At 35.8% G+C, this 12569-nt stretch overlaps 1 protein-coding gene across 9 annotated transcripts in view; it reads left to right on the plus strand.

The window, feature by feature from the left end:
• The window catches only part of LAMA2 (laminin subunit alpha 2), a 608480-nt gene that overhangs the window by 445239 nt on the left and 150672 nt on the right, over positions 1-12569 (plus strand). For all 9 annotated transcript variants that reach the window (XM_059083775.2, XM_059083777.2, XM_059083778.2 and 6 more), the window contains 2 exons: positions 5142-5266; positions 11846-11932. In XM_059083775.2, coding sequence (XP_058939758.1) covers positions 5142-5266; positions 11846-11932 — 212 coding nt within the window. The remainder of the gene's footprint in view (positions 1-5141; positions 5267-11845; positions 11933-12569) is intronic.

Raw genomic sequence — 12569 nt, forward strand, 5'->3', positions numbered from 1 at the left:
GATGTCTCCAATGATGAGGAATAGGATTTGTGCTTGACCCTGTCATGTTCAAAATCTTTATCAGTGATTTGGATGAGATCTATCAAATATTCAGATGACATAAAGCTAGAAGTTTTACCTACTGTGTTGAATGGTGGTCAAGAATCAAAAAGAGCCTGGCAGGTGGAACTATGAGCTACAATTAACGAGGTGAAATTAATAGAATAGATTTTGAACTTACGTAGGCTCACTTGTTTATTCATCCTTGAGGCATTTGTTAATAAGTATTTCCAAAGTTCAGGCACTGTGGTGGGTGCTGGGAGAATAATGATGAGGAATGTGTGAACATTGCCCTCTAGGAGTTTATATTCTAGTGTTTAAGGGAAAGAATAAAGGAAATGACACATAGTAGCAATTTCTGTGAAATAGGAGTTCTTACTTGACTACAGATTCATTTGTACAAGATCAAGATCAAGGAAGGAAGTACATTAAATATATTTGCAAAATTTATAATCTCTATTTTAAGAGAAATTCTGAGTAACCAGGGTTTTTAGCTGTTTAGCTTGGGAAAAAAAAAAGATATTTAGGTTGAAAAAAGATTTAGGAAATAATGGTGTTCTTTAGATATTTGAACACTTTCCCCAGGAAATGGGAATTAGACTTAATCTGCATAGCTTCAGAAGGCAGAATTTGGATCACTGACTAAAAATTAGAGTGAAACAAGTTTTCATTCAGCATAAGGAAAAACTTTATAGCTTGTAGTTATACAAGATGAAAAGGGCTGCCTTATAAGAATCCATGCATTTAAATAATATGTCAGGGAATGTGTAGAGGCATCCCTATAAGGAAAGAAGGTTAAGTAACTTCTCACCTTAGTTTTAAGATACCAAATATAAATATAATATTCATTTGATCTAGTGGAAAGAATATATACCACCAGTTTTCCCATGTACAAAAAACAAAAACAAATGCCATATATTCTAATCTACTATTGAAAAGATAGTAGCACATATTAATCTTGAGATAATTAAACTTCTCATTAGGCATCTAAAATATAAAAATGTTTCCTAAAGATTAATTTCTATACAAGAGAAATATTATGTCCATTATTTCAGAGCAGACAGGAAAGTCATATGAAAGGTCGATGTCAAAAAGTTTCAAAAATAGCATCATGATTTATGTGCTGTGTTTGTGGACCTAACAGGGACATTTGATCCCGTTAACCAAGTTTATTATGTCAGCAGCCCTGTGAAAGATTGACTGTCCAAAGAAAGTTAAAATATTTGCTTTCTCTGTGAAGAAATTATACAGAGTTGTAGGTATAAAAGAGGCAAACCATATTTTTCAATCTCTGTATTTTTAGTAATGATTAGCATTTTTTGTTTTAATTCAGTTATCGACATTATAGGAGGTTACATAAAATAACTCATGCAGTTAGTTTTTTTACAAAGGCAAAAGTTGATAATTATTGTTCTAGATTCCATGTATTTTGGGGCACATGTTCATTTCTGTAACTATAAAGTGTGTTCTTAAAACACTCTCCAGTTGACACTTATTCATCATTTGGCACCTTGCTGAATGATTTTAGATTGCAATTCATACATAATTATTTTATCTTGGAACCATTATCACTCACCATGCTACTGTTAAATATGGAATGGCTATTTTATTGCTAAAATACAATGGTTCCTTTGGATGATTGAATAAGAGAGGATTATGGTACTTAAATCAATATCCAAATACGACAAATCCTCTTTCCCTGCTAACCACCTTTCTGCAAAGTCATCAGGCTTGAAGCTTGGCCTTTTTCATCTTAAGAAGCCTGACCAGTTTCCTCTATAATACCTAGAACATGCATTCATTTATGCAGTCATTCAAAATAGTCATTGAATGTCAACATATTTCAGTCACTGTGTTGAGCTAGATGGAGCATTTAGCCCAGACTTGGGGCAACAGGTAATGTTTATTAGAGAAAACAACAGTGAAAATGAGAGCTGAATGAATAGGTTTTAGCCAGGTAAGAGGAGGAAAAACATTCCAAAACAAGGGATTTGCATATGAAAAGTCCTAGAAGTAAGAGAGAGCACTACATAATTTGAGAATTTCTGATGGTCGCATATGGGTTTAGCATAGAGTGCAAACTTTGCAGTGGCTAGACAGAAGGCTGGAGGGGTAAACAGAAGCCAGATTATAAAGGTCTTCCTTGCCATGCCAGAGAGATGATAGTGACCTCAAATGAAATGGGAAATGCAGGCGTATTAGCAGGTTTTAAAAGAGATGAGCTTGATTTTTGACATCTCAAATTCAAATGCTTTTGCATTATGCAATAAGACCTAGCTAAAAAGCAATTAGAAACATAAGTCTGGTCCACCTGCCAATGCAGGGGACATGTTTTCGTGCCCCGGTCCGGGAGGATCCCACATGCCGTGGAGCGGCTGGGCCCGTGAGCCATGGCTGCTGAGCCTGCGCGTCCAGAGCCTGTGCTCCACAATGGGAGAGGCCACATCAGTGAGAGGCCTGCATACCACAAAAATCAAAACAAAACAAAACAAAAAAACCCCATAAGTCTGGAACTCATTAGAGATAGATATCTAGGCAGAATATATAAAATTTAGAGTTTGGGGTACATAGAAGATAGCTGAATTTCTAGTAACGGTTAAAATCACCAAGGTAGAAAATGTAGGAAAGAAAAGAGATAAGAGCCAAAATTAGAATCAAGGACCCCAATCTTACTCAACAGAAAGGGGAAGAAGAATCCATGAAGGAGGGTTAGAAAGAGTAGCCATAGAGGTAGGAGAACAATCTACATACTGTACTATTAAAGAACCCATAGGAAGAGAAAATTTCAAAGAAAGAGTGGCCAGAAATATCAGCTGCTGCAGATAATTCATATATCATGAAGACTGATTTTTGTCAGTAAAGTTTTATTTAGCAACAAAGATCTTATGCATGAGTCTGGACTTATCTTTCAATAGTGAAATCAGAAGCCTGTATGGGGGAGGGGAAGAGCTAAGTTAGGAGTCTGGAATTAACATGTACACACTACTATATATAAAATAAATAAACAACAAGGACCTACTGTATAGCACAGGGAACAATACTCAACATCTTGTAATAACCTATAATGGAAAAGAATATATATATATATGGAGAGAGAGAGAGAGAGAGAGAGAGAGAGAGAGAGAGAGAGAGAGAGAGCCTGCTTAAAGAATGAAGAGGTGAAAGGGAGATGAGGAAGTAGAGACCAGCAATGTAAACAGTGCTTTTAGAAAGCCTATCAAACCTAGGATGGAAGTTGTCCAGAAACCCCAGAGATTTTTTTAAGATAAGAAAAGCTTGACCAACCTCAACTGTCAATGGAAGTAAACCATCAAAGAAGGAGAAAATGCAGGTTCTGGAGGAAATGGGAGACAGGAGGGCCTTCTTCCTAAACCAGAGTCTAGGAAGAGAGCAGCTTTAGACAGAGAACAACACACCACTTCTTGTGGACAGAACTAAATGTCGAATGGATGGAAAGTAATGCAGACAAGATGGTGTGTTGTTTGACAGGAAGCTAAGGGAACACCCAATGAGGGCTTGCATTTCTCTGAAAATAGATGGCTAACATCTGCTGAGAATGAGGTGGGGAATTAGAAGATTAGAGATTTGCATCCTATCATATAGAAAACTGGATCCATTTAAGAGTGAATTATAAAATCTATCTGTAAGTAACACAATGTATTTTCAAATATAACAACAAAGAATGAAAAAAAAACCCCACAGTATTCTAAAATTCATTGTGATAATGGCATGGTTTCTCCCCAGAGAGTAACATAAACATAAAAAATGTCAGAGGAAGAGACTTCAGTTATTGTTTGTGGTGAATGACCATATACCATACCAAACACTGGCCATTAGACGACACATGAAAAATAAATATGTTCTTCTACATTAATTGAATAAAGCAAAGAGCCCAGCATATGGAAAATTTACTGTAGAGCTCACAGGTGGCTATGTGGTTCCAGCTGAGCTGATCAGGAGACGGGTTCACTAGCATATATATACATTTATTTTGTTACTGATATTTTTGCTTCTTAACCTTTTAAAAAATACTATTTATAAGAAATTACCCTTCTGACCATTCCAAATGCGGTTTTATAAAATCAAACTAAAATCCAACTCTAAATTCCTTCTATTTCTTCCGTTTTCTCAACTCCTAAAGTCAACTGTCCCATTTCCACTAAATTCCACATTTCTTATTTGCCATGTTTCTTATTTGCCATTTTAAAAAATTTTTTCCAAAAGTGGAAATAAATTCTTATAGGTTAGAATGTTATTTTACCTTTTCCCTCATTTGATTCCTCCCAGCGCCTTTCTCAGTACCTGGCTTGTAGCTCTTCCTAAGTCCTTATTGCGTGAATAATTGCTAAATATATTGTTAAATAAAATTCCACTTTGTGAGAATTTTAATTTCAAAGCTGTTTACACAGTATTCTGAAACTTTTCTCATTTTCTTATAGAAGTGTCTTAAAGCATATTACCCAAGTGCCTCTTACTATGCAAACATAAAAAGAAAATCTTGACTTGAGATCCCTGGTTTTAGGTTGGGTCCTCTCTATCTATAAAGAAAAATCAACATTTGGCAAGAATTAGATGAATAACATTCTTAATGTGGTAACTAGGCTGACTTTTTTTTGCGCTATTTCTGCCTCTTAAAATATTTATGTTTTCCACTTTGGTTTGGTTTCAAAAAGCCCACTGATGGGTATGCACCAAGGCCCCAGGATTTTTAGCACTTTTTAAACACCTTGTAGAGAAGAAACGTAAATAGCCAGATGATACAATAAATTTTAGAAATTTGTGAAGTCTATTCCCCAGATTAGAGTAAGAGAAAAATTAATGCAGAAATTGATGTAGGGAAAAGAGAATAGAAACTCTTGTCAGTATAGCTACAACAGCCCAGTATTCGTTTCTCAAATCAAAGACAGCCCAGTATTCGTTTCTCAAAGAGCTTCTTTCAAAATATGTATCAATATGTTTAAGAACTGAGTTCTCTCTCAATGATATGTGTGTGCACACGCGCATGTGTGTTCACAGGAGCACACAAACTTGTAGGTGGGGAGCCGTATGATAAATTACATTCTTTCATTAATTTAAAAACAAACATCCCTCTTCCTTTACAGAATTGTCAACATCACACTGCTGGTGACTTCTGTGAACGATGTGTTCTTGGATATTATGGCATTGTCAAGGGATTGCCAGATGACTGTCAGCAATGTGCTTGCCCTCTGATTTCTTCCAGCAACAAGTAAGATTGCAAAATATTACCATGTTTCCCAATCAGTAACACCATCTGTGTAGCACATGGGCTTTCTATGATTTAGCTATTCTTTTCATGTAGACAAAAATCTCAATTTAAGATTGAGTTTTTAAACAATATAAAAACATGACAAAAGTGAGCACATAATACTCTGTGGTTCATTTTTCTTTTAAAACTCTGTACCAAGTAAATAATGCTTATTACTTAAAATGTAAACACCAATATTAACTTATATTTATGAAATAAATAATATATGTACAAATGTGCATAATTTTATAAATTTTTAGAAAGGTCTAGTGTTTGCATATAGTTCTGCCATAAATTCAGCTATGAAGTATTGGTTGATGCATATTATATAAATTTTATAGATGTTTCCATTCATTTTATGTGTTTAATTCATGATTGGTAAAGAATTATCAAGGAAATAATTGAAAAATAATGTTGTTAAAGCAGGGTGACTTATTGTTATACTCCAGAGTAAGTCAGTATCTCCCAGAATCACAACCCCCTTTCTGTTAAGATAGTCTGAGCTTGGTACCATGGAAACACAGCCATAAGGGGAAACAAACGCTGGCATATTTTATTTTAGTGCTGTCAGAACATTCTGCACTGTTTATGTATTGATGAAAACCCCTAGGTGTTTTCACTTACCTTTTTGCTAAGGCTATCTATACTTTCTGCTAAGTGATTTATAGACATCAATCTCTACATGTAGGGCATTTATTTCTCTAAGAATTTGCTTTTGAAAAGAATGTAGGGAACTTTGTTCAGAATTAGAATCCTGGACACCTTATCTTGAGTGTATAAGAAGCACAAAGCAACTTAGATGAAGAGCTATTTCCACCTATACTCACTAAGTTTCTTTTTCCATCTCTGGCTTTGTTTACATTTTGAAAACATTTTCATGTAATTGTCTCCCTTTCCTCTGTAAGCACCTCTTTTTGGTTGAACAGAGTCACAAGTTTTGCATAGGGTCTCAAATGTAAATTTTTAGGAAAGTGGTATATTGATGAGGATAAAATACATGATTTTATTTTTCATCCAAGCACCAAGTGGTAGATGTATGAAAAATATCATTTTCCTTTCCCTAATCTACCTCTGATGACCAGATTTTGAACAAGAGAATGTTGTTTATTGTTTATTAAAATGTAAATGTTCTGGATTAGAAAAATTCAATAATTAATTGATAATTTCCTATTGGGTGGACTATAGCAAAAGCTCCAGGAGATATAAAAAAGAAGCATAACATCTCTTGGAGAGGCTCACAATACAATAGGTGTCTTCAGAGAGGTCAACTGAGATATAAAGAGAATTCAAAGGCACAAAGTACCACAGTTGACTGTGGAAACTTAAAGAACATATTTAAAGAAGTAGGAGTATTTATAATAAATTTTAAATGTATTTAAATTATTAAATTTACAGTGGATTGAAGGGTTTTTACTGGTGGAGATAGTAGAAAATTTAAGGAGCAAAAGCTTAGCAGCAGAAAACACAAGTCATGTTTAAGAACTGTTAAGCGTTTGGAGCATGGGTTCAAATAGAATTTCATAATTACAGAAGAAAATGAATGAGAGAAAGGAGGCCATAGTGTAGAAATCCGTGAATACCAGTCTAAGAAATTGCTATTTAATTTTCTATGTAATGAGGAAACAGTACAAATTTTTATTAAAAAAAAAAAGATTAATGTGATGAGAGCCACACTTTAGGGAGACTATTATGATGGAATTGAGTATAATGAATTGAAACAGGAAAATAAGAAAAGCAAAGAGACTGATTAAAAAGCTATTGCACTAGCTTAGGCAAAAGATAATTAGAACCTGAAAGTAGGTAATAGCAACAAGAATAGAGACAAGGAAATGGATGTGAGAAAATTGTTGAATGCAGCTCTACAGGGTTGATAACTAATTAGATATGACAGGTTTAGGCAAAGCAGGATTTGAAGACAGGGATTTGTAGCCAGGTTGACCCCCAAAATGGTGGGGTCATTAACTGAAATAGAAACCAGGAGAGAGCTGCTATAGAAGAAAGACAATTTATGTTTCAAATAAGTTAAATTGATATGAAAGGTCTAAATGAATGGAAATATGCAAATAGCCACAAGAAATCAAAACCTGAAAAGTGGGAGGGCAGATGAAGGAAGAGATATGTTAATAAATGAGTTATAGATAAGATTCTCCAGGGTCATGTTACTCACGGGAGCACATGGAAAGAAGGAAAGATAAGACTATGTACGTTAGAGAAGTCAGAAGAGAAAGAAAAGCCAAGACAAGAGCTGTGAGGGAGGCAATGGAACTGAGGCCACACTGCCACTGACACAGTGAGAGAAAAGAGCAGCAGGGAGCGAATGAGCATGGATGCTGCTTTCCCAAGGAAGACTAAGTACATACAGTGGCAATTAACTGTTCAGGTCCCTGATGGATTTTGACAATCAATAGTGGAAGCAGACTTTAGGTCACATGGGTGTGAGTGTACAGCTTTAAGAAATTTGAAGAAGGGAAAGAAATAATACTACCTTGATTGATTAGCAGGATCAAAAAAAAGTGTTTTCATATTTGTTTCATTTTTGTTTTATACGATTTATGTAATTTAAGTATATTTTTATATAAAGGACCCTGTAAGAATCAAGTGTGAAATCAAAGTGGCTAGTTCAATGGCTTTCAAACTTTATTGATTGCAACCACTGTAAGAAAACCTTTTTTTAATCATAAGCTAGAACACAAAAAATGTGTGTGTGGATATCTTGCTAGCTAGCTAGCTAGCTAGCTATACATATATAATATATACTGTAACTTTTATTCAATTTTATTTTCTTGCATTATTAGAATAAACTTTAGTCAAAACCCACTAAAGTGATTTCATGACCCCCTAAGGTAATCACATAAAGTTTGGAACATTCATTAACAAAGTAAAGACCTATGTATGATGAGAAGAGAAGCACTTCTCCCTGAGATAAGAAAAAAAGATTCTGAAACATAGATGGAGGAGGCTGAGATATCCCTCTTCATAGATGGAGGATGGTGAGTAAGTGATTACTAACTCACCCACATATTAGTTCAAGTCTCCAATATCTCTTACCAAAACAAATACAATAAACTTTTAACCATTGTGACAGTACAGCATTGCTCACATACCCTCAAGGGTTTTCCACTGCCTACCAAGGAAAGCTCAGATATTTTAGCAGAGTATTAGAAAACCTCTGCAATCTGACCCCTCTTTCCAGGCTCAATGCCCTCTCCGCCCTTCTACAATGAGGCCAAGTTTGAGTTTCTCAGAGTTTTTCTTCTCCAGATGTGTTCAGCAGTTTTTGCCAGACAAAGAAAAAGCTGCATGGTTTAACTTACGGGTGTAATCTAAAAATGAACAAACTCATGGAAACAGTGTACAACTGTAGTTGCCAGGGAGCAGGGAATGGGAGAAACTGGGGGAGGGTGGTAAAAGGGTGCAAACTTTCAGTTATAAAATGAATAAGGTCTAAGGATCTAATCTATAACATAGTGACTACAGTTTATAATATATTATTGTATAATGGATACTTACTAGGAGAGTAGAACTTGTGAATTCTCACACAAAAAAGGTAAATATATGAAGTGATAGATGTGTTAATTATCTAGATGGTGGGAATCCTTTCACACCATACACATATATCAGATCATCACGTGTACACTTTAAATATGTTACAATTTTATTTGCCAGTTATACTTTAATAAAGCTGAAAAATATCAGATAGTGAAAGTGCCACCAGGGAAAAATAGAGCAGCCTCAGTGAATTTGGAGTGAATGGGGTACCCTTTTAGTTAGGGTGCTTGAAGATCTTCACAAGCACAAACAGGTGAGGCTTGTTCAGAGCCTTGAATGAAATAATGGAGAGAGTCACCTGACATCTGGAGACAGAGCAGCCCAGCCAGAGGAAAGAGTAAGTGCACTGGCCTGGAGACGGGCCACACACAGCAGACAGCAAGGATCCAGGGCAGCTGGAGCAGAGTGAATGGGGACAGGGGAAGGGTGACAGGAGGGGGAGTCATGGAAGCTCCAGTGAGTAACTAAATGTCCTGAAGGCTAAAACTCTGCCAATGGCAACAGGTGCCTTAGAACAGGATAATGCAATGAATTAATTATGGTAACACCAGCAGCATTTGCAGATAGAATACCTGTGGAATGTGAGAGGAAGGAGACAAAGGTACTCTGTGGTTTATGGCAGAGCAAATGGAAGCAAAGTATGGCCATTGACAGAGACAGGGAAAATGATAGAATGGTTAGCGGTATTTTTTGGAGGACGGGAGCTCAGTTTTGGATCTGTTAGGATAGATGCAATATTTAGAGCCTTTTAGTACTGAACGAGATCATTTAGGGGAGAAAGGACAGGACAGGATAGGAGAAACCTGAAGACTGAACTGTGAAGCATATTAAGAGGTCAAGGGCATGATGTAGATCCAGCAAAGAAGACTGAAAAGGAGCAATCAGTGAACTGGGATAAGGGGGTGGGATCCCAGAAGCCAGTTCATTTCAGTAGACTCCACAAGGGATGACACAGTAGCAGACTCTAAATCTCAGAAATTCTGTCGAAGCAACTTTGGAATTAACAAATCTAGGGGAATGTAAAAGATGGCCTGCAAGAGGAAAAACAGTCGGATTTCTGAGTGGTCCTGCAGACAGTATGAAAATTGAGAGGAGATGAAGGATTGGGGATCATAAAGAATAAAGTCTAACCTCAAGTAAGGTGTAATTCCTACTTCCTCTTTCATAAGTCCTTATATATGATGTAAGGAAAAAGTTTAGTCCACCATAATGTCATAATTCAAAAAAGTTTATATCTACTATCCAAGGAGAATTATAATATTCCTGCATAGTAATTGAGACAGATATGTTACTATAAAGGAATATAATTTAATTGTGTTGGCTCTGTAGAATTTCCCTTGAATGTCTAAAAATCTGTTTCCGAGTGCCTATATATGTATATGAGTTTGTGTGTGCGTGTGTGTGTGTGTGCACAGATGAACTCAGCATCAAGCTGAGTTAAAAGAGCTAGAAGCTTGCAAGAATGTGTCAATTATGTATTTGTGGGTCTATTTTTGTGAAGGCAAAAAAATAATTTGTTGAATAATGAGGTTGTGAGTGGTTGATCAGTTTGTTCACATATTTTGCAAAGGTTATAGTTTATTACTCATTCATGTACTATTGATTTAGTGCATTAGACAGACAATTGAAATAGTGTCCTAATGGCACCTGGCCAAGAGGAGTTGCAGCTCTGGTCTATATACTTTATTGCTTTTACAGCATCAACTGCTTTTGCAGACCAACAAAAAGGAAAATGGTGTTTGCAGCATTAACATTTTGCAACAAATATATGTGTCTTTTCTTCCTAAATTTCCAGTGCACCATGCATTTTGTCCAGTGGGAATGAAGCACTACTTGTATTTGAGAGAAGTTTGTAACAATACAAAACTACGTTTTAGCATAGTTTAGTTTTCAAGTCTTGTATTTCTTTTGTGGGGTAAGGTGATCAAGAAGCCTGGAGCAAGGCTGACTGGCCGTGGTCTGTCAGTGTTGTAGTGAAAACAGGGCATGTTATGTGAGACCTACTTACTAGAAGAGATTATAAAATTGTCAGGAAAGCTATTCATTTTCATGCAGAAAGATTTCCATTCTTCTTTCCTCACAGTAGATCACATTATTTTGTGTTTAAAGTAAAATGTAGCTTGATATCTGTATATAAATTAGAAAAGGCACTCTTTTATTTTAAGTGAAACATCTATTCACATGTCATGCATTGAAATGCCAGTGGCAATTTGGGCTTTTTAGAAAAAAAAATTATATAGCTTTTATGTCCCCATTTTTTTACCCAAAAGATATTCAATAATACTTACTCTACTATCTGACAAATATGCAGGAATTCTCATCATGTTTTTCTTTTGATTCATGAAAAATAGTACACTTGTTCTGGGTGTTTATCTAATATTTTCCTGGTTGTCACATAATTATTAAAATTTCAAAGTTTTACATGGTCGGTGAGATGCATTGTGAATTCATCAAAAAACAACCATCTCGGGCTTCCCTGGTGACGCAGTGGTTGAGAATCTGCCTGCCAATGCAGGGGACAAGGGTTCGAGCCCTGGTCTGGGAAGGCCCCACATGCCGTGGAGCAACTAGGCCCGTGAGCCACAGCTACTGAGCCTGCGCATCTGGAGCCTGTGCTCCGCAACAAGAGAGGCCACGACAGTGAGAGGCCCGCGCACTGCGATGAAGAGTGGCCCCCACTCACCGCAACTAGAGAAAGCCCTCGCACAGAAACGAAGACCCAACACAGCCAAAAATAAATAAATAAGAAAATAAAAATACAATTTGCTAAAAAAAAAGAGTAAAGGAATTAAAAAAAAAAATCTTTATTTGCTGACTATTAGTAGTACTTAGTTGTGATAGCCTACCCTCGAATAGAAACTTATAATTATAAATATGCCATTTCTAACCATCAAAAAATAGTTCCAATCATCTAGTTAATAGATAGAATTGCTTAAATTTGTAAAATAAATAAGTCAAAAGATTTTTTGCAATCTTTCTTTTCTGATTCAGTTTCAGCCCTTCTTGTGTCACAGAAGGCCTGGATGATTACCGCTGCACAGCTTGCCCACGAGAATACGAAGGCCAGTACTGCGAACGGTAGGAACAGTCATGATACATGGAGAGCAATGATGCATAGAGATCATATAATAAAAGATCATAGTAGAAAAGTATTCATTATTTTTATGTCATTATTTTCAGATTCTCTAGTAGCTTACATGCTTTCAAAAGTATTTTTGTATCTTTAGACTTTATCCAGAGAAAGTTGTTTACTTCCATCTATTGAGACTTTTCTAAGATTCTAAATTATTTCTCAATTATCTAATTTATATTTTAGCATATATATATGTATATACTCCAACATAGATGAGAGAGGGAGAGAGAGACAGAGGGAGGGAGCATTTTAAAAGAACAAATAAATCAATTTCCAAAAGCTTATCTGTAGTTAACAGTAATAAAAAGCTGGCCACACATAATTCTCATTTTAATTCACTGGAAATTGTTGGCTAGCACTAACTGCATGCACATCACTGTTCTGAGCACTCTGGCACTACATCAGCAAGTATACACAGAATTCAGAGTATAAATGGTATCAGGAATTCTTAATTAACACCACCAAACATTAAAGTGTTATTTGGTTCTCCTTTTCAACACGCAAACAATAGTATTTAAATGCCTCCTCTCACCATATTTTATACAAATTCTGATAATGCACGTATGTAGTTATTAAATTGAA

This window comes from Kogia breviceps, chromosome 13, assembly GCF_026419965.1.
Source record: "Kogia breviceps isolate mKogBre1 chromosome 13, mKogBre1 haplotype 1, whole genome shotgun sequence".
In the NCBI taxonomy this organism is placed as follows: domain Eukaryota; kingdom Metazoa; phylum Chordata; class Mammalia; order Artiodactyla; family Physeteridae; genus Kogia; species Kogia breviceps.